General features: G+C 40.2%; 1 protein-coding gene across 6 annotated transcripts in view; it reads right to left on the bottom strand.

Annotated features, from left to right (window-relative positions):
• prkg1b (protein kinase cGMP-dependent 1b) overlaps positions 1-22,605 on the bottom strand; it is a 164,515-nt gene extending 141,910 nt beyond the window's left edge. For 4 of the 6 annotated variants that reach the window (XM_031804929.1, XM_020460654.2, XM_020460658.2 and 1 more), the window contains exon 1: positions 4,983-5,584. In XM_031804929.1, the coding sequence (XP_031660789.1) occupies positions 4,983-5,287 (305 nt within the window). In that variant the 5' untranslated portion in view covers positions 5,288-5,584. Of the gene's footprint in view, positions 1-4,982; positions 5,585-21,904 lie in introns of those variants that run through there. The other 2 variants (XM_031804930.1, XM_020460655.2) reach the window with 1 other exon arrangement.
• Positions 22,606-22,937: the final 332 nt, after the last annotated feature.

The raw sequence follows: 22,937 nt of genomic DNA, 5'->3' as shown, positions 1-22,937 counted from the left end.
TTTTGAATGGAGCATGCTTATCTAAAATGGTGAGGAAGTTACTTTTAAAGAATGACCAGGCATCCTCAACTGACGGGATGAGGTCAATGTCCTTCCAGGATACCCGGGCCAGGTCGATTAGAAAGGCCTGCTCACAGAAGTGTTTTAGGGAGCGTTTGACAGTGATGAGGGGTGGTCGTTTGACTGCGGCTCCGTAGCGGATACAGGCAATGAGGCAGTGATCGCTGAGATCCTGGTTGAAGACAGCGGAGGTGTATTTGGAGGGCCAGTTGGTCAGGATGACGTCTATGAGGGTGCCCTTGTTTACAGAGTTAGGGTTTTACCTGGTGGGTTCCTTGATGATTTGTGTGAGATTGAGGGCATCTAGCTTAGATTGTAGGACTGCCGGGGTGTTAAGCATATCCCAGTTTAGGTCACCTAACAGAACAAACTCTGAAGCTAGATGGGGGGCGATCAATTCACAAATGGTGTCCAGGGCACAGCTGGGAGCTGAGGGGGGTCGGTAGCAGGCGGCAACAGTGAGAGACTTATTTCTGGAGAGAGTAATTTTCAAAATTAGTAGTTCGAACTGTTTGGGTATGGACCTGGAAAGTATGACATTACTTTGCAGGCTATCTCTGCAGTAGACTGCAACTCCTCCCCCTTTGGCAGTTCTATCTTGACGGAAGATGTTATAGTTGGGTATGGAAATCTCAGAATTTTTGGTGGCCTTCCTGAGCCAGGATTCAGACACGTCAAGGACATCAGGGTTAGCAGAGTGTGCTAAAGCAGTGAGTAAAACTTAGGGAGGAGGCTTCTGATGTTGACATGCATGAAACCAAGGCTTTTTCGATCACAGAAGTCAACAAATGAGGGTGCCTGGGGACATGCAGGGACTGGGTTTACCTCCACATCACCCGCGGAACAGAGAAGGAGTAGTATGAGGGTGCGGCCAAAGGCTATCAAAACTGGTCGCCTAGAGTATCATGATGGTATCGAGTTACACAATACTAAACCTGGTATCAAAGTAAAAATTCTGGTATCGTGACGACACTAGTCTGGACAACCCCTCTCTCTCTCTCTGCTTTTCTCTTCTCTCTCTCCAGGGATACCTCTCCCGGCTCTTACTGACACCTCCCGAAGAGCCCACTCTCTTTCCATTTACTGTAACCAGCATCCGCACCCACTGAGCACCAACCAACATTGGACGTCGGACGTCCATAGATGTTGAAATGTGGTCAGTCCACCATGGCCTTGATTTCAACGTCCACAGACATAGTTTTCTTGGCTGGTTCAGACCGGCCTTAATGTCTAGCGACTTAGATTGTTGGGGGTATTGATTTGGCCTAAGCATAAACGTCCATGATTGGTGACCAGACCAAATCTGAACCAATCATAGACGTCCAAACTTGAGAAACAGACAGCACAGTACAGTGCAGTGAAGCACCGTAGCGCAGTGTTTCGCAACCAGGGGTACTTGGCCTATCCACAGGGGGTACTTGAGAAGAGACCATAGACTTACTGGTAAAATGCACATGAGGGGGTACTCTGGGCAGAGCAAAATGTACTTGGTAGTACATTAACCGAAAAAGGTTGGGAACCACTGCAGTAGAGTACAGTACAGTAGAGCACTCTAGAGTACATTACAATGTATTGTACTCTACTATAATGAACTATACTTTACTCTTCTGTACTGTACTGAACTATACTATGCTCTACTGTGATGTCCAAACTTGTGAAACATAGACATCTATGATTGGTTCAGACTGACCAAATGTGGTCTTGTTTGGGGCGGAGATCATTAGAATAATAGCCAGCGTGTATAATAATACCCATATGCAAAGATTGATATAGCATATTTCTACCTTTGTCTACCGATTCAGGATACATGCATTGATGGGAAGGGCTTATAAGTAAGAATTTCACGGTAAAGTCTACAACTGTTGTAATTGGCGCATGTGACAAATAAAATTAAGAGAATGACATATCTATAATTATTCATTTCTGTGTAGGGACCCATGATGTAATTTTGTTACCGGGTGTAAATCCACTTAACTTACTGAAGTTAAATAACCAAATTAGATTTTTTTTAAACTAAAGATGTCATATCAAACTGACACCCCCTATGAGAACAAGATGGAGATTTGACCTTAATTCTGCTACCAAACTTTTCATCTGCACATTTCTTCCAGTAAAACTTTTTGGGTCAAATGTTCTGTGTAAAGTCATTAAAAGTAGTCCATGAGCATAGATTTGTATGGTTTGTTTTTGTTTGGCATACATTTTAAAGTGAAAAATAGTAGTCTTAGCGTAATTCCATTATCGTGGAATTAGTCAGAAGTAGCTCGTTCTAATGGCAAGTATTGGGGTTTTAGTTTCAGAAATATAGTTTCCAAGGCATGCATGAGATGTAATTGAAATAATGTCACATCAGTGCCCACATGGAGTTCCTAACAATTATAACATTGCTGCTGTGATCAAAACACTGGATAAAAGTGGTGATGGAAGAAGTATGACCGTAGATCCACTAGTGAGATAAAGCTTTTAGAGGCCAAACAGGAGGCAGGCAACCATTCGGTAAAATAACACAACATTGTTTCATAGATATGAACATCCTCACAAAAATCCATTCCATGGGAATATCCCCCTACCACCCACCCCCACACACACACACAATATTGGCGAGAGGGAGAGAACCTATTCGTTTGGCTAAAACAAACCGTCTATCTTGACAGTGGATTACATAGGCCTTAGATTGTATCAAAATGCAAAGCCAGCTGGGAGACACAAAATGACTGACTCCACATAAGAAATCTTTCTCCTTTGACTGAGCTTTGACAAATAAAGTGGTGTAATAGAAAGTAATGTTCTGTACTCTGAAGGGATTAACAGATATATATTTAAAAAATACATGTATTTTTTTTACAATACTCTACTTCCTAACCTAATGTTTCCACATGTTTTTGTTTTATGCAGATATTGTATCTCTTACACTGAAACTGTGCAAAAGGAATTGCAATGGGATGTTCTGGTAGACATCTATGATTAGTTCAGATTTGGTCCGGACTGACCAAATGTGGTCTTGTTTGGGGCGGAGATCATTAGAATAATATATATATATATATACATACATACATACATACATACATACATACATACACACATTTACATACACACACACACACACACTCACAACCATTCAAAAGTTTGGAGTCACTTAGAAATGTCCTTGTTTTTGAAAGAAAAGCACATTTTTTGTCTTTTAAAATAACATCAAATTGATCAGAAGTACAGTGTAGACATTGTTAAAAATTGTACCTGGAAACGGCAGATTGTAGCTGGAAACGGCAGATTTTTTATGGAATATCTACAGAGGCCCATTATCAGCAACCATCACTCCTGTGTTCCAATTGCACGTTGTGTTAGCTAATACAAATGTATCATTTTAAAAGGCTAATTGATCATTAGAAAACTCTTCTGGAATCATGTTAGCACAGCTGGAAACTGTTGTCCTGATTAAAGAAGCAATAAAACTGGCCTTCTTTAGACACGTTGAGTATCTGGAGCATCAGTATTTCTGGGTTTGATTACAGGCTCAAAGTGGCCAGAAACAAATAACTTTTTTTCTGAAACTTGTCAGTCTGTTCTTGTTCTGAGAAATGAAGGCTATTCCATGCGAGAAATTGCCAAGAAACTGAAGATCTCGTACAACGCCGTGTACTACTCCCTTCACAGAACAGCGCAAACTGGCTCTAACCAGAATAGAAAGAGGAGTGGGAGGCCACAGTGCACATCTGAGCAAGAGGACAAGTACATTAGTGTGTCTAGATTCAGAAACAGACGCCTCACAAGTCCTCAACTGGCAGCTTCATTAAATAGTACCGGCAAAACATTATTCTCAACATCAACAGGGAAGAGGCGACTCCGGGATGCTGGCCTTCTAGGCAGAGTTCCTCAGTCCAGTGTCTTTGTTCTTTTGCCCATCTTAATCTTTTGTTTTTATTGGCCAGTCTCGGATATGGCTTTTTCTTTGCAACTCTGCCTAGAAGGCCAGCATCCCGGAGTCGCTTCTTCACTGTTGACGTTGAGACTGGTGTTTTGCGGGTACTAGTTGAGGACTTGTGAGGCGTCTGTTTCGGTTTCCAGATACTTGTCCTTTTGCTCAGTTGTGCCCCTGGCCTCCCACTCCTCTTTATTATTAAAGTAGAAAGTTTAGTGTTTGGTACCATAGTCTTAGCAAGTAATGACTACATCAAGTTTGTGACTACAAACTTGTTGGATGCATTTACAGTTTGTTTTAATTGTTTCAGATTATTTTGTTCCCAATAAAAATGAATCATAATTAATAATGTATTGTGTCATTTTGGAGTCACTTTTATTGTAAATGAGAATAGTTTATGTTTCTAAACACTTCTGGATTAATGTGGGTTTGAGCAACAAGTAAATTAGAAATGTCAGGTGTATGCTGTCAGAGGCTGATTATTACTGCAACATGTAAAATGTTGAATGGATGTGAATGAGTGGAGTTTCCTGACTCTCCATAATGGTGTCAAACTCAAGTAAAACAAATGTTTATGTTGAGGCTTGAGGGGAGGCTAGTGTTATCATATATACTCAGCCAGGTGTATGCACAAACCATGCTGTCACTGCACAACTAGCATAGTGGCTACCTGATATCATTTTGCCATAAGACACACACAAACACACACACAAACGTACCTCATTGCAAATGCAAACACAGGCAAATCTAAAGCCATGGTGTTGACATTCAATTAGCTTACTAGACATCAATGTTGCTTTCATGGGATTCACTTTTGGTAACAGTTGACTCATACTCTAACAGGGACATGGTGATATAAATTCTGACGCACAGTCGTAAGCACACAAGTAAAGGACGAATGAACAATGAACAAAGATGGACATATGACACCTACTGTGGCAGTCGTAAGCACACAAGTAAAGGACGAATGAACAATGAACAAAGATGGACATATGACACCTACTGTGGGCTCTTGGGGTAGAATGGAAGAGTGACGTGACTGAGTTCATGAATGTCAAAGGCAGTGGGCTCTCCTGATATCGCCTGTCTCTTGGTCCTGTGCTGCTCCTGTAGTACGCTTGCCTTGTGGACTTGTTGCGTCGCCGGTTTGATAACGGATCGGTATTTATCCAGTTCATTTTGAAGCTTTTGTATCAATTCGTCCTTTTGATCTAATTCCAGTTCCAGTTCGTCAATTAGCGCGTCTCGTTGTCGCAACTCCTCAATCTTCTCTTGTAGTGCGTATTGGAGATCGCGTAGAGTCCCCATAGTTTCCAGAGAAGTCAGGATCACAAGAGCGCAGCAAACTTTGCGAATGATATGAATGATGCACAGATATGGAAGGCAACCTCCCGGTTCAGTGCCACTACACAAATTGAATACTTGCTCCAGATTTCGGACAGAACAATTCTTGCGCTTGATTTGAAGCTCTCAGGTGAGTTTCAAATTAAAGGTTGGTCAAATGTGACGAGCAATACGTTTCATTTTATTGCTCACATACGTCAGTACCCAGAGTGAGCGTCAGCGCTCGCAGGATGCCGAAGCACAATCATCCATCCCACGAGTGTAATAACCCAGTATGCACGGACCGACGCAGATGTCTCTTGGACGTTTTTTTTTTGTCCTGTCCAGACCGGATGTCTTTTTTCAATCTTTTTTTGGTGCAGTCCAGACCGGCTTTGAGTTCAACGTCTGTAATTGGTTCAGATTGTTTCTGGTCCGACCAGCCTTGGATTTAGCCCAAACATAGACTTCTATGTTTGTTTCAGATTTTAATCAATCATACACATCTATGTTTCACAAGTTTGGCCAGCACTGTACAGTTTAGAACAGCAGAGTACAGTACAGTAAGAGCACAGTAGAGTAAAGTATAGTTCAGTACAGTAGAGTACAGCACAGTATAGTTAAGTGATAATGCCGGAGAAGCAGTGTTTGGAGGATATATTGGCACGGATGTTGTTAGGCCCAAAATGAAGTCGAGGGCCAGAAAACTGTGTCAATATATCCTCCAAACACAGGCTTCGAAGGCATTATCACTTTTCTACAATAGGTTACCAACATATTAAAATAATGATTTAAACATTTGAATTAAAAACGTTATTTTGATGAATTTATTCATACTACTTCATCATTTCACAAGATATAGTCACCACACAAATCTAGGGTTCTATCGGTTCAGTTGCCAGAGACGCAACCCAAGTCTCTTTGTTCTGTATCTATGGACGTTCCTTCGTTCTAAATGTTCTATTGCCATACTGGCTGGCAACGTTCTTATCCCTTGCTTGCTAGCTAGCCAACTACGGCTAACTTACAGTCACATCAAACAGTGCAGCCAGAATAAGAACAAAGTATTTTCATTTGTTTAAGCCGTTTTCTAGTGACATTTATGTGGATACATCCATAACAATGAGCTAATGATGCGCAATTTCACCTGGCATAGAAAATGTGCTCTCTCGTCAGGACACTGATGTTCCGATGAGCTAGCCAACAACACAGCTAACACAATAACTTCAAACTGATGCTGCTAAGACTGCAAACTAGCTTTTTTTTGACCTGTTTTCTATTGATATTTCTTTGTATCTGTCCCTAAAAATGATTCATAATTTCTACTGGCTGAGAAAACCTTCATTACTATGCGACAGCTGGAGATCAAATTTGAATATTGAAACAATGTTTGCAAATGTCAGAGACAGACAGCAAGATGTATACAAATCTCCGCTGTTTAAAACTACATGTTAGTCTAAAAGAAATACAAGATAATGTAATGGAGACCATGTTTATAAATTGCCTGGCTGGGCTAATGAGACAGTGGATTGTGCAGTCAGATGGAACAGAGTTAATAGTAATTTTAATGTAATAAATTTAGCCGGTGGTAACTTGTGGAATAGAGGCCAGCTGGAACGTGGTTTTAACCAATCAATATTCAAGATTAGACCCATCTGCTGTATAATACATAATAATGTATTTTATACCACAGCTTTGTTGAATAGTCGTTTCTGATTTCTAGAGATGCCCTTCTAGACATGGACATTAAAACCGGATAAATGAACAGTTGGGAATGATATCGGAACAGTTGTAAAAGATAACGGCACACCTTGCAATCATGACCCAGTATGTGCCTACACATGATAACCGTACTTGTTACACTAAATCAACAACTACACAAACCGAAATTGGATACATTATAAATGTAGGACCAATGAGGAAAAACCTAGCTAGCTACCTAGCATTGACTTATTTTTTTGGAGCATCTGCTGACCTAACGTGGTGAGTGATGAAACATACATTTTTCTGATCCCTACTGTTGCAGTCATGACGAAAGTGGAGCAATGATGTCAAATCCTCTCACATGTTTCTTGTTTGATCAGCTGTTTTCAGCAACTGGTATTTTTTTATTCAGTTTTGTGATGTTGGCAGGTTTACTGGCAACAAACTATTTAGCTAGTTTCTAGCTTAGTGTTTAATATGCAATGTGATCTCCTCGTAATGAACAGCATCGAGGGTTCTGACAAGAACACAATTTTCTTATCTATGCCAGGCAAAATTGGGCATTATCAGCTCAATGTTATGGATGTATCCAAATGAATGTCAATAGAAAACAGCTGAAAGAAGAAGAGTAAGCGGCCGGTACGTTGCAATAAACTTTAGAAAACAGCTTAAACAAACACAAATGAAACTACTTTGCTGTTATTCTGTCTGCAGATGTTGACTGTGTTAGCTGTAGTTAGTTGACTAGCTAGCAAGTGACAAGAACATTAGCAGCAAGCATGGCAACGGAACATATAGAACAAACAACTGGGTCTCTTCCATAAATATTGAACTAATCGAATTAATGACTGGGTCGAGTAGCAACCAAAAGATGAGAAAGTGTGAATTATCTTATAAAAATGAAAATATCAACAATAAAATGTTATTTATACGGTAAGTGTGTGCTTTAGTAGTGTTTTGTTTGGCAACTGTGTTACAAGCAGGATAAATGCCTCCATTTTGTACATTACTTTGGAAAAAGGCTCCACCTCATTCCGCTGCGTCATCCATTTCCAAGGTCCAAGGTGTTTATGCTTTACGTATTTGTAACTTGGTTTACATTAATGTATTCTACTCTTCTGAACTGAACTGTACTCTGGTCTACTGTGCTCTACTGCAGTGTTTCCCAAACTCGGTCCTAGGGCCCCACCTGGGTGCACGTTTTGGTTTTTGCCCTAGAACTACAAAACTGATTCAAATGCTCAAAGCTTGATGATGAGTTGGTTATTTGGATCAGCTGTGAAGTGCTAGGGTAAAAAACAAAACGTGCACCCATGCGGGAGCCCCAGGACCAAGTTTGGGAAGCCCTGCTTTACTGTACTGAACTCTGCCATACTGTACTATGCAGTTCATACAGTTCAGACATCTATGAATCGTTCAGATTTGGTCTTTTCCAGACCGATCAAATTTGTACTTGTTTGGGCCTGGGAACATTAGAAAAGTTCCCAGCATGCTTTGTAAGTGTTTGTTTTATATTTACATTCTGTTTACTCAGCAGATGCTCTTACCCTGAGTGACATACAGTCCGTGCATTCAAGTAAGGTAGATAAACAACCACACATCACAGTCATAGCAAGAAAAACGTGTTGTAACCGTTATTGAGAATGTTTCTGTAATTTTATTCTATAGGTCTGGATAATAAAATATTCCTTACTGCGAACTTTAGTTTGCTCCATTTTTTAAATTTTATTTTAAATTCATAATATTGAATGTGATATCATGCTTTCTTCATTGACATGTCGATATACACCGAGTATACAAAACATTAAGAACACCTGGTCTTTGACATGAACATAGACTGACCAGGTGAATCCAGGTGAAAGTTATGATCCCTTACTGACGTAACGTGTTAAATCCACTTCAAAATCAGTGTAGATGAAGGGGAGGAGACAGTTAAAGAAGGATTTTTAAGCCTCGAGACAATTGAGTCCTGGATTGTGTATGTGTGCCATTCAGATGGTGAATTGGCAAGACAAAGTATTTAAGTGCCTTTGAACTGGGTATGGTAGTAGGTGCCAGGCGCACTGGTTTGTGTCAAGAACTGCAACCAACGCTGCTGTTTTTTTCATGCTCAACACCTTTCCATGTGTATCAAGAACGGTCCATCACCCATGCCAACTTGACATAATTGACAGAAGCATTGGAGTCAACAGGGGCCAGCATCCATGTGGAATGCTTTCGACACCTTGTAGAGTCCACCCCCCGAAGAATTGAGGCTGTTCTGAGGGGTGCAACTCAATGTTAAGGTGTTCCTAATGTTTGGTATGCTCAGTGGAAGTGAATGCATGTATGTATGGTTGCAATTTGGCCATAGAAACAATGATGTCCATAAAGACGTCTTTCCAACACCCAGAAAATAAGTATTTTCAACATCCAGAAATTAGAAGAAAAAAATAACTATATTTTTCAAAAATGAGGTATTTTCAACTTTCATGCAGAGCCAAAAATTAAACAATTTCAACTTCTGGAGGAAACCATGATGTAAGGTTGAGCACCTGTCGGTTCCAAGTGGAAAAACATCTACTATTTCCGATATAAATAAACACCATTATCCATGCACTGTAATGTGTAATTGATAAGAGCTAGGTCAATGAGTAATCTGTTTGGAGAATGGGACTGTAATAACAAATATAATTTTGTTTCATTTTTTCCTTATGATCGCTGGAGACTAAAGTGAAACCAGTCATAGAGATTGAAAACTGAATCATGTCAACATGACGGATAGGCTACGAGTGCCCTTTTTTCACAGTGAAGTATATGAAATGCTGTGTGGTTAAGCAGAATACAAATTGTATGGCCTTATGACTTTCAGGGATGAGTCTTGGAGATGCAATACGTGCAGCGTGACAGTCGAGACAACCTTTGTGCACGCTAGAACGTGTTCATTTCAACGCAGACTTTTTAAACTATTTTTATCGTGTTGAATATTAGCCACTATCGGTAGCCACCATCTGTAATCAGTCCCTTCGGGATTCTGCGAATGTACAATTTTTTGCTAAAATCAACTATTCCTGCATATTATATGTACAAGAGCTTGCAAATTTGACTAATCACTGCACTATTTCCGCATAAAACAAACAAATCATCGGAATATTAATCACATTAAACTGACCCAATGCAAAAAGAGGGCTCGTATTTTCAACCAATCACCACACATTTACTGCATAATATGGTTCAATCAAGCCACAAATATCACAACAAATCTTTAACTGTCACTTTTTCAATTTGTTGCTAACATTTGGCATCCTTCCATTCCATTATTAGTTTCCTTATCTTTCCTTTGTCACATCCATGTGGTTGATCCTGAGGTTCGCTAGTAAGTGGATAATATTTAACATATTACAAGTTCAATCATTTGGGACATGTAGCCCACTTCATCCCTTACGAAAAAAGATTTGCAGTTAGAGTGCAGTATAACTGCAGTACATTGCAGTATACTACACTTACTGGGTCCAAAATACCACAGCTGTCACATCTGCTCCTGCTCTTCCCCCCTCTGGCGCTTGGGGGTGCCAGGCTGCCCCGCATCACTCACTCCTATTATCGATTACGCACACCTGCCTTCCCTCGTCACGCGCATCAGCGATATTGGACTCACCTGGACTCACTCATCATCTGTTTATTGTCTCCCCTATATTTGTCAGTTCCCTTGCTCTGTTCCCCGCAGCTGCATTAATTTGTCTGTGTTATTAGTTTGCTGACGCTGTTCCTGTCTCGTTCTATATTAAAATGTTTGACTCTCCGTACCTGCTTCGTCTCTCCAGTGTCATTCCATGTGACAACAGTCGACTGCAGTTACTGCATTTTTACTGCAGTTGCAAAACTGCAATCTTTTTTTTTTGTAAGGGATGGTATGTATCATCATGGAATTATTGAACGCAGACCAAGGCTGGCAGTATAACGGAATAATGGTATTGCAAACACTGATTAATAGTTTGGATAGATCATTGCGTTTGAGCTAATGTCTGTGACAAGTCCCAGAAACTGAGAAAGTACAAATCAAAATAACAATCTCTTCCAACAGGTTCTCTCTCTTATGGCTCTATTTGACATCAATGAGACCATTCTTTCTGTGTTATCATTGTTCCCATCTTTTTTAACCCGAGCTTCATTTGGTAGCTTATCTTACTTATTGTAATGGTGATGCCAAATAAGGACACGATTCTGACTAGGGTCTACAGCTCCATCCTGTGACCAACTCATAGCACACACAGCCCAGAATCCTATTTAGGCCTTATTACAAAGCCAGACAAGAAGCAGTAATAGATCATTAACAAATGTTTCAGATTTATATACATTTGGGATTACATTTCCCCCCCCCCCCAATCACTTTGTTGCAATTTAACAGTACAGTATGTGGTACATTTTAATCCCACTTAGTACAAACCTCAAAACAGATCATCAAAAAGGCAGTTGTTTCAAAACTCTAAGCACATTTTTTATTGACTAAGTATAACACAAAATCCTACAGTCACTTATTCACCAAACTTAATGAGTGTTTCACTTTGCAATACATGTTCATATAACGTCATTGCTTTTCACAATGCAATTGTCACAGTACTTTAGACATGATTGTCTTCTCATCTGTTAAAATACATTTTACTATTACTTGATCCGACTGCTCTAAATTGATAATCAGTTAACCGTTTGGTATCCCTATAGATGTTAAACTGGTTTGATGAGGACTATTATGAAAAGTAAAGTACTTTATATAAAAAAGTAAAGTACTCTAACAAATACTGTATACAACAAATGCATCCTTTGTAAAGTAAACATGTATCCAAAATGAAGTTCCTGGAGTCACACTGCTTTACTGAAATTGCAGGTGCTTTTATCCAAAGTGACAACAGTATCCACACATTTTTGTATGTGACCCCCAGTATGAATCGGACCCACAACTTGCTAATGACATGCTCTCAGAAACTGTGTTGCTAGTCTCACCAAAGTGAGAAAAAAGAACTGTAAATGCACTCCAGTTGACAATTATCTCCAGCATTGAAACAAGGCACGATAAACAGTTCTCTAACTTTTCCGTGTGGATACAGACTTCAGAGCATTCAGTGGGATGCATTTTGAGCCTCTGCTCATTTTACATCATCTGTATGTCACAGACACAGTGGTCCAATTAGTCTTAATGCGACTGACATAAGTGCATGCGGTCCAAATGTGTGACCAATGTGCATTATGTGTGTGTGTGTGTGTGTGTGTGGGGGGGGGGGGGGGGTCACTGGTAACCCAGGGGCCTTTTTGTCTGTCTCAGCAAGATAACACACTTTCCATTCTGGAGTGCTTTTGAAGGAGCTTGTTGATTTTATATATATATATATATATATATATATATATATATATATATATATATATATATATATATATATATATATGGAGTTTTAAATGAGAAACATTGGGTGTGCAGACAGTGTAAGCCATGCACAACAACCTATCGAATTGGGCCTCTCATCCCTTATGCGTTTGCATGTACAGTATAGTGTCCATACTGGATCGAGACAGCTTAAGTGAATCCATTAACTACTCGCCTTGTTATTCTGGATTGTCACAGTGTATACACAGTGAACTAAAACATGGTTACAACCATAGCTGCAGGAAGGAGGGGTTCTGCGGCATCCCCCCCCCCCAGAAAAATCAACATCAACGACAGAAAAATAACTGAAGTCGTGCACCTGGCCTTTACCATCCCTTTAGAGGACTAGTCCCTTAACTAAATTCTCAGCATTCCCATTCATATGCTGCCATATCGTAGACTGAGAAGCTGAAAAAAAGAACACTAGTCATTTGACTCCCAGTCTGCCTCGTGCTTATGTTTGCAATGATGTAATCTTCGAAGATAGGCTGACAATATAGCTGCATGCAACTCCCAAACCTGGAGAAAAGAAAGTTACATTAAATCGCTACTTAGACCGCTTGTCTGTGTCCTGCTTACGTTTGTAATACTGCAATATGTCATCATAGTTACAACAGACAAAGGCATTTATTTGTAGGCCACCTACGTGTTAATCATGTCGTGTATCAGTTACAACAGAGGTTTGTAGGCTAAATCATGTCAATGTTATAGTTACCGCAGACATCGTTTGTGTAACGTTCCTTTCGCCAAAAAGTAACACATGCACAGGAGGTACAATTGTTTACCTATTGGGAATAGGCAACAAGAGAATCCGGTCACACAGCCACCCCCATTCACAAATGGATCCTAACCATGAAAAAGCATTTTGCTGCCATCATGTGGCTATTGTTATTACCTGCAACTAGAGGAGAATATCTGGGACAGTGGTCACTTGTTATGTCTGCGCGTGTCTGTGGAAAAACTGGGTCGGTATTTATAATTATCACACATGGCTCACAGTGCACAGTGCTCACATTGACATCTTTAGGAGTTTCAAACTGTGTCGTGTTAACACTTGCAATGAGAGCTGAGGATAACTAGGTTTAATAAAAGGGAATGGCATGCTAGTCAGACGCAGATCCTGTGAACAAATTTGAGCGTCACATCTTTAAAACCATTGAACCAAAAAGCAGAGAGCGCGAGAGAGAGCAGGTGATGACTGACTGAGACCAGTGAATCCATTAACGATTCAGAGAAAGGTGCCGATCCACCCTATCAGAACTGTGAATCAAGCTCCTCTGTGACATCTCCCACTCACGTGGAATTCTGCATCTCAGAAGATCAAAACATGGCACGTTCTGAGCCAACAGTGAGCACAGACAAAACATTAGTATCTGTAGAGTGAGAATCGTATCGGCTCCGATGCACACTCATAGTAAGTATACTCTGAGTCAGGGCACTCAATATTGTATTGGAGTGTGTGTAAGTACCCAACAGTGCTCTCGTTATATCAATCAGTGATAAAAATACACTTTCACAAGAGTCAATATCAGTGGACCTCTCAGTCAGTGCACTCAATGCAGGCATATATGTTAGTGTGAGTGCCATGTAATGATCAAAAGTGGGTTCAGTTCCACAAAGCTAGTTTACAACTTCAGGCGATGCCTTGGTGCTCGTTAGCAATGCATCAGGACACATCTGTCATCAATGGTGCCCAAAAACAACAAGAGCTGAGAGGACATTATGTACAGTTGAAGTTGGAAGTTTACATACACTTAGGTTGGAGTCATTAAAACTCGTTTTTCAACCACTCCACAAATTTCTTGTTAACAAACTATAGTATTGGCAAGTCAGTCACATCTATTTGTGCATGGCACAAGTAATTTTTCCAACAATTGTTTACAGAAAGATTATTTCACTTATAATTCACTGTATGACAATTCCAGTGGGTCAGACGTTTACATACACAAAGTTGACTGTGCCTTTAAACAGCTTGGAACATTCCAGAAAATGATATCATGGCTTTAGAAGCTTCTGATAGGCTAATTGACATCATTTGAGTCAATTGGAGATGTACCTGTGGATGTATTTCAAGGCCTACCTTCAAACTCAGTGTCCCTTTGCTTGACATCATGGGAAAATCAAAATAAATCAGCCAAGACCTCAAAAAAAGAAATGTAGACCTCCACAAGTCTGGTTCATCCTTGGGAGCAATTTCCAAATGCCTGAAGGTACCAAATTCATCTGTACAAACAATAGTACGCAAGTATAATCACCATGGGACCACGCAGCCGTCATACTACTCAGGAAGGAGACGCATTCTGTTCGAACGTACTTTGGGGCGAAAAGTGCAAATCAATCCCAGAACAACAGCAAAGGACCTTGTGAAGATGCTGGAGGAAACAGGTACAAAAGTATCTATATCCACAGTAAAACGAGTCCTATATCGACATAACCTGAAAGGCCGCTCAGCAAGGAAGAAGCAACTGCTCCAAAACCAAAATGTCCAAAATGTCCTCTGGTCTGATGAAACAAATATAGAACTGTTCTGGCCATAATTACCATCATTGTGTTTGGAGGAAAAAGGGGGAGGCTTGCAAGCCGAAGAACACCATCTCAACAGTGAAGCACGGGGGTGGCAGCATCTTCTTGTGGGGGTGCTTTGCTGCAGGAAGGACTGGTGCACTTCACAAAATAGATGGCATCACGAGGGAGAAAAATTCCGTGGATATATTGAAGCAACATCTCAATACATCAGTTAAAGCTTGGTCACAAATGTGTCTTCCAAATGGACAATGACCCCAAGCATACTTCCAAAGTTGTGGCCAAATGGCTTAAGGACAACAAAGTCAAGGTATTGGAGTGGCCATCACAAAGCCCTGACCTATAGAAAATGTGTGGGCAGAACTGAAAAAGTGTGTGCGAGCAAGGAGGCCTACAAACCGGACTCAGTTACACCAGCTCTGTCAGGAGGAATGGGACAAAATTCACCCAACTTATTGTGGGAAGCTTGTGGAAGGCTACCTGAAACATTTGACCCAAGTTAAACAATTTAAAAGGCAATGCTACCAAATACTAATTGAGCATATGTAAACTTCTGACCCACTGAGAATGTGATGAAATAAATAAAAGCTGAAATAAATAACTACTATTATTCTGACATTTCACATTCTTAAAATAAAGTGGTGTTCCTAACTGACCTAAAACAGGGAATTTTTACTAGGATTAAACATCAGGAATTGTGAACATTCTATCAAATCATTCTATCAAATCAAATCACAGTTTAGCAGATGTAATAGCGGCTGCAGCGAAAATGCTTGTGTCACTATCTCCTAACAATGCCGTACAAATGTCAAACAAGTTCACAAATAATAATCAAAAACAAGAAATCATAAAGGTCAGGAACGTATCCAGTTAACTACCCAAATAACACTATCAGTAATCCAAAAGCAATCTATGCATATATATACCAAAAATACATACTTTATCTTAGTATGTGGACACCCCTTCAAATGAGTGTATTCGGATATTTCAGCGAGAGATGTATCAAATCGAGCACGCAGCCATGCATTCTCTTTATACAAACATTGGCAGTAGAATGGCCCATTCTAAACATCTCAGTGACTTTCAACGTAGCACCGTCATAGAATGCAACCTTTCCAACAAGTCAGTTCATCAAATTTCTGCCCTACTAGAGCTGCCCCAGTCAACTGTAAGTTCTGTTATTGTGAATTGGAAATGTCTTAGTGCAACAACAGCTCAGCCGCGAAGTGGTAGGCCACACCAGCTCACAGAACGGGACTGCCGAGTGCTGAAACGCGTCTATCCTCGGATGCAACTACCGTGTTCCAAACTGCCTCCGGAAGCAACATCCGCACAAGAACTGTTCGTCGGGAGCTTCATGAAATGGGTTTCCATGGCCAAGAAGCCTCACACAAGCCTTAGATCACCATGTGCAATGCCACGTTTTGGCTAGAGTGGTGTAAAGCTCACTGCTATTGGACTCTGGAGAAGTGGAAATGGGTTCTCTGGAGTGATGAATCCCACTTTACCATCTGGCAGTCCAACGGATGAATCTGGGTTTGGCACATTCCAAGAGAACGCTACCTGCCTGAATGCATAGTGCCAACTGTAAAGTTTGGTGGAGGAGGAATAGTTTGGGGCTGTTTTCATGGTTCGGGCTAGGACCCTTAGTTCCAGTGAAGGGAATTCTTAACGCAATAGCATACAATGACATTCTAGATGATTCTGTGCTTCCAACTTTGTGGCAAGAGTTTGGGGAAAGCCCTTTCCGGTTTCAGCATGACAATGCCCCCGTGTACAAAGCAAGGTCCATACAGAAATGGTTTGTCGAGATCATTGTGGAAGAACTTGACTGGCCTGCACAAAGCCCTAACCTTAACCCCATCGAACATCTTTGGGATGAATTGAAATGCCGACTGCGAGCCAGGACTAATCGCCCAACATCAGTACCCGACCTCACCATTGTTCTTGTGGCTAAATGGAAGCAAGTCCCTGCAGTAATGTTCGAACATCTAACATCTCATTCCAATATTACCCATCATTTTGGAATGAGATGTTCCAGTATATACACTACCATTCAAAAGTTTGGGGTCACTTAGAAATGTTCTTGTTTTTAAGAAAAGCACATTTTTTGTCCATTAAAATAACATCAAATTGATCAGAAATACAATGCAGACATGGTTAATGTTGTAAATGACCATTGTAGCTGGAAACAGGAGATTTTTTTTATGGAATATCTATATAGGCGTACAGAGGCCCATTATCAGCAACCATCACTCCTGTGTCAACAGTGAAGAGGCGACTCTGGGATGCTGGCCTTCTAGGCAGAGTGATAAAGAGAAAGCCATATCTCAGCCTGGCCAATAAAAAGAAAAGATTAAGATGGGCAAAAAAAAAACACTGGACAGAGGAACTCTGCCTAGAAGGCCAGCATCCCAGAGTCATCTCTTCACTGTTGACGTTGAGACGTGTGTTTTGCGGGTACTATTTAATGAAGCTGCCATTGAGGACTTGTGAGGCATCTGTTTCTGAAACTAGACACTCTAATGTACTTGTCCTCTTGCTCAGTTGTACACCGGGGCCTCCCACTCATCTTTCTATTCTGGTTAGGGCCTGTTTGCTCTGTTCTGTGAAGGGACTAGTACACAGCGTTGTATGAGATCTTCAGTTTCTTGGCAATTTCTCGCATGGAATAGCCTTAATTTCTCAGAACAAGAATAGACTGATGTGTTTCATAAGAAAGTTATTTGTTTCTGGCCATTTTGAGCCTGTAATCGAACCCACAAATGCTGATGCTCCAGATACTCAACTAGTCTAAAGCCAGTTTTATTGCTTCTTTAATCAGCACAGCTACTTCTTTTAACAGTTTTCAGCTGTGCTAACATAATTGCAAAAGGGTTTTCCAATGATCAATTTGCCTCTTCAAATTATAAACTTGGATTAGATAACACAACGTGCCATTGGAACACAGGAGTGATGGTTGCTGATAATGGGCCTCTGTTTGCCTATGTAGATATTCCATTTATAACATTAACAATGTCTACATTGTATTTCTGATCAATTTCATGTTAATTTCATGGACGGAAAAATTTCAAAAACAAGGACATTTCTAAGTGACCACAAACTTTTGAATGGTAGTGTACATACAGGCAGTGAATATAAACAGTGCAACAAAAATGCAATGCAATGCAGTAGTGGATATATTCAAAAGAGCTATGTGAAGAATACAGTATATGAATAAGAATCCGGTATATAATCAATTATATAATTAGGAATCCTGTATATAAATATGCAGTGTTTACAAACAGTGTAACTAAAAGTATATGAATAAACCAATCATAGGGGCCACTCATTGTTGCACAACAGAGTTAGGTGAACATGTCTAATGAATAAGTTACAGATCACAGCAGACATAACAGTATCCCCTCACTTCTCTCCAGGTTACATCCCCATGGTGACTGTCTGCATAAAATGACAACCACAGCTTTTAGCTGAACAGCACTGAATGAGGCTAGAGTAACAGGCTATTAGCAGTACCCAGTGGAAATTGCTCTGAAGCAATTGAGGGACATGAAAAGTGACATCTGAAAAGCAAAGCACAGATTTGATGTTTTATGGAGTTGCCTGTATTTGGCTAAATATGCATAAATAGGCCTATGCATTGGACTCTTTACATAAAACAGTATTTGCATTTTTAAAAATCTGCTGGTGTTATGGACATCCTTTGTGCGTAATTCCCCTTAGGAGTTTGAAGATGGAGCCAATCAATTAAAATCACTAGACTGCTATCCTTCCATCTAAAAGTTGCCACATCCCTCAATGATGAAATTGCTAATTGATTTGTGACCACATCCTTCTTTCTTTTTTGGATGTCTGGTTTATTGGCTTATCCCACATCCAGGAACTACGCACAATATAATTAGTTAACCAAAGGCATTATTTGTTAGGCTAAACGTAGGGGAGACTGGGTTTTTTTGTCACACTTTTTAACTATTTCTCAGCACCAGTGTATCTTACAAGATATAGAAAGACCAAGGTGTTGGGTTGAAATAGGGCACATTTGTATCCTCATATCTTATTCCGACATGGAGTCATAAGCCTTCTTGTCACAACTAGCCCCAATGCAGGGTTGGTTGCCACAATGTTTGATAGTAGCTTATTCCTTTTGTAAAAAGGAAATTAAGCAATATGGCATATACACTCTTAGAAAAAAGTGTTCTGAAAGGATTCTTCGGGTGTCAACATAGGTGAACCCTTTTTGGTTCCAGGTAGAACCCTCTGTGGAAAGGGTTTTTACATGGAATCGAAAATGGTTCTACCTGGAACCAAAAAGGGTTCTTCTAAGGGTTCTCCTATGGGGACAACCAAAGAACCGTTTAAGGTTCTAGATAATACCTTTTATTCTAAGTGTGTAGGGCCGGGACAATACCAGTATCGCAATATTTTTTCCATGGCAAAAATGAAAACACAAGCAGACCACACTCTTTGGTCCTTTAAAAACCTCAATATGTAAAATATTGTGTGCTAAAGAAGTTACATTTGGGCCTCCCGGGTGGCGCAGTGGTCTAAGGCACAATTGGCCTAGTGTCGTCCGGGTTAGGGGAGGGTTTGGCCGGTAGGGATATCCTTGTCTCATCGCGCACTAGCGACTCCTGTGGCGGGCCGGGCGCAGTGAATGCTGACCAGGTCACTAGGTGTACGGTGTTTCCTCCGACACATTGGTGCGGCTGGCGCGCTGTGTTGGTGGGGTTGTGTTTCGGAGGACGCATGGCTCTCAACCTTCGTCTCTCCCGAGCCCGTACGGGAGTTGTAGAAATGAGATAAGACAGTAACAACTAACAATTGGATACCACGAAAAAGGAGGTAAAGAAAAAAATAAAGAGTTAAATTTGCTTTGCGACACTGGTGTGGTCCCAGTCCTAATAGCATAGAGTCTTAGAAATAGCCACGCTTAATATTGATTGAATGATATTTGTAACAAAATTCAGCATTTCATGCCTTGAAAACAACACTGACATTTCGAGTATGTTTTCGCGTGTGCTTATGGTTGCTCACCCACATATGTACATGTGTGGGTGTGTGACCGAAAAAATGTGTGAGAGAGAGGCAACAAACCCAGATAGCACAGATACCTCTGTCCAACGGATGTATACATGATGCGTCGGGAAGATGAAGTTTAGACATTGTTTGCTAATTGGCCAGACGTCTTACAGAGGTGTTAGGAATACCTATTCTAAATGCTACAGTTCTACATCATTTATACGTTGGCCAGGCATCAGCATTCTATTCTGATGTCTCGGTAACATCTTCCCAATGTGCAAACGATCTCCACACTACATATTCCCAACACATTTTGATATGTTGACCAAAGGTGTTTGCGTCTACTGAGAAGAGAGTTCTTTATAGCAACAGCAGATAAGAGCTTGGGATTTATTGTATACTGGTAGTGACAATGTCCCTGAAAAATATGGTTAACACAAATAAATAACACAAATAGTAACACAATCACCCGACCTCAACCCAATTGAGATGGTTTGGGATGAGTTGGACCGCAGAGTGAAGGAAAAGCAGCCTACAAGTGCTCAGCATATGTGGGAACTCCTTCAAGAAAAGCATTCCTCATGAAGCTGGTTGAGAGAATGCCCAGAGTGTGCAAAGATGCCATCAAGGCAAAGGGTGGCTACTTTGAAGAATCTCAAATATAAAATATATTTTGATTTGTTTAACACTATTTTGGTTACTACATGGTTCCATATGTGTTTTTTCATAGTTTTGATGTCTTCACTATTATTCTACAATGTAGAAAATAGTAAAAAATAAAGAGAAACTCTGGAATGAGTAGATTTGTCCAAACTTTTGACTGGTACTGTATATCCATTGATTCTTAATGAATATAACTTACAAATGCCTCATGAGCTTAGTTCAACTGTCACACTCAAAATATAAGCTTGTTTTTCTCCAATGTTTCTAAACATTGTAAATGTAAACAAACACTGTATGGCCTCATAACATGGCTAAAACTATAATTGTGATATCATGGATGGTCAGTCCTGGCATCCATAGCTCTATCTATTAATCTGAGAGTGGTTACATTTCTTCAGGCCCATCCCTCAGCTTTTTACCAAAACAGAGGCAACCATTTTGTTATTGTTTCATCTGTGTACTTGCCCTTTAAAACAGCTGCATATCGTGTTTGATATCAAGATATCAAAGTGTCGCCAACAAAAACGCAAACAATAGGCCTATTGCAAATGCAGTATATGGCATTCATTTTTCACATGCATTTAGCACTTTTCAGGAGTGCTCAAAGCATCCCATTCCATGAGCACAGCATTTATTTATTTTTACTCAAATCAATGAGCCCAATCAGTCCTCCATGACAACAAAATCATAAACAACAGAGTAGGGCTGGCTTATAAATCCTTAGTTTTGGGGTCATGCTCAGGTAAAACAATTTGGCTAATCTATACTTCCATATTTCTAAGTCCTATTCTTGAAGATCAAGGGGTATAACATGTATTGGAATGACTGGAATTCTGATAGACTTTGTTTTTTAATGTAAAGATATAATTTAATCATATTATTATATGTAGTCGAAAGCGATGGTTTGGAAGAAGCCTACATAACCAACCCATATAGTAACATTTTACATCCATATATGGCCAGCTTTATAAACTTTAACATGTATTTATCCTGCAATAGACGTCGTTCAATTGGTGACATACATTTTTGTCTTCTTCTAATGCCTCTAAAGGGGAAAGTAATCTTAAAAGTAACGGAATGTAATCAGATTACGTTACTGAGTTTGGGTAATCCAAATGTTTCGTTACCGATAACATTTTTGGACAGGTAACTGTACCGGATTACATTTAGGAGTAACGTAAAGTAACCTACCCAACCCTGGTGCCCAGTGGATAAACAGTAATTGGAAACAGGAAATGAAGGAACAGGAAATACATGAATTATGTTGAATTAGCAATAATAAACTATGTGGGTACCTGTCAGACTTGGAATGTTTCCGAAATGCTTCACTGTTCAACTCCTGGAAGGTTCGGTAAGCTTGAGGTTCTGCTGAGATGCCTTGAGCACGCCTGGTTCTAGGTCCAATTATCTGCGCGCTGGGAAGAACGGATTGACATTTGTGCAGTTTTCGTCTTAATTCGTGTATCTCTTCTTCCTTCTCGACGAGACGCCTCTCCATGTCCTTAATTCTCTCCTCTTTTATCAATAGGATATTTTTGAAGTCTTCTTCCAAATCACTCATGTTTGAATCTGCACAAACTTTCTCTAGGCGGGAATGAAAGATGTTTTACGGTCCAATGCGATCCGCTACTAAAACGAAAAAAAATATTTAGTAGAAATATGGAGATCAAATCGTGTCGAGGCTCCTTGGCACTCCAAAAGGTTCTGTTCACAGTAGATGGTGGACAGTTGAGTAACGGCGATTGGGAATGCTGGGTGCTGCTTTTCCTCAGTCCCTCCCGTGGTGGGACTAATGGTTATATTTCATTGAGAAACCAATTAGGGTCTGCTGCCCTTTCTCTCCAGAGAGTTTGCGGTATGCAGAGGAAACAGCCGGCCAACGTTGAACAACAGCAACTAAACACAGGACAATATTTCTAAAATCATGCTCACTCTCAACCTAAACTATTTGCCTGAAGTAGCACAAATGACCATACGAGCCGGTGGATGACGTAGTTTCATGTAACTTGATCCAGCACTTGAAAACAATAGAGCAAGTGCAATAAGTTACGTTTCCTGGAGATCTTATATGCAAAATTGTCTGAGGCTATTATTTACCCCTCAGTCTGATTGACTGCTTGAAACCATAGAGCCAATGTAAGTAGCCCCAATGTCTGTGTGTGAGAGAGAGAAAAATAAAGAGAGAAATAGAGAGATGAACTGATGAAAATGGTCATTGGATCAGAGACGTGATTTCTCAAACTCCATTTGCTGAAATGATTCAATCGTTTTACTCTCTTTAAAATGCACCTATATTTAATATATTCCAATCCACACACTGTGGAGCCA

The sequence above is a fragment of the Oncorhynchus kisutch genome, linkage group LG25 (assembly GCF_002021735.2).
Source record: "Oncorhynchus kisutch isolate 150728-3 linkage group LG25, Okis_V2, whole genome shotgun sequence".
Classification (NCBI taxonomy): Eukaryota; Metazoa; Chordata; class Actinopteri; order Salmoniformes; family Salmonidae; genus Oncorhynchus; species Oncorhynchus kisutch.
Note: the sequence above shows the minus strand (reverse complement) of the source record. Positions and strands in the feature narration are given on the sequence as shown.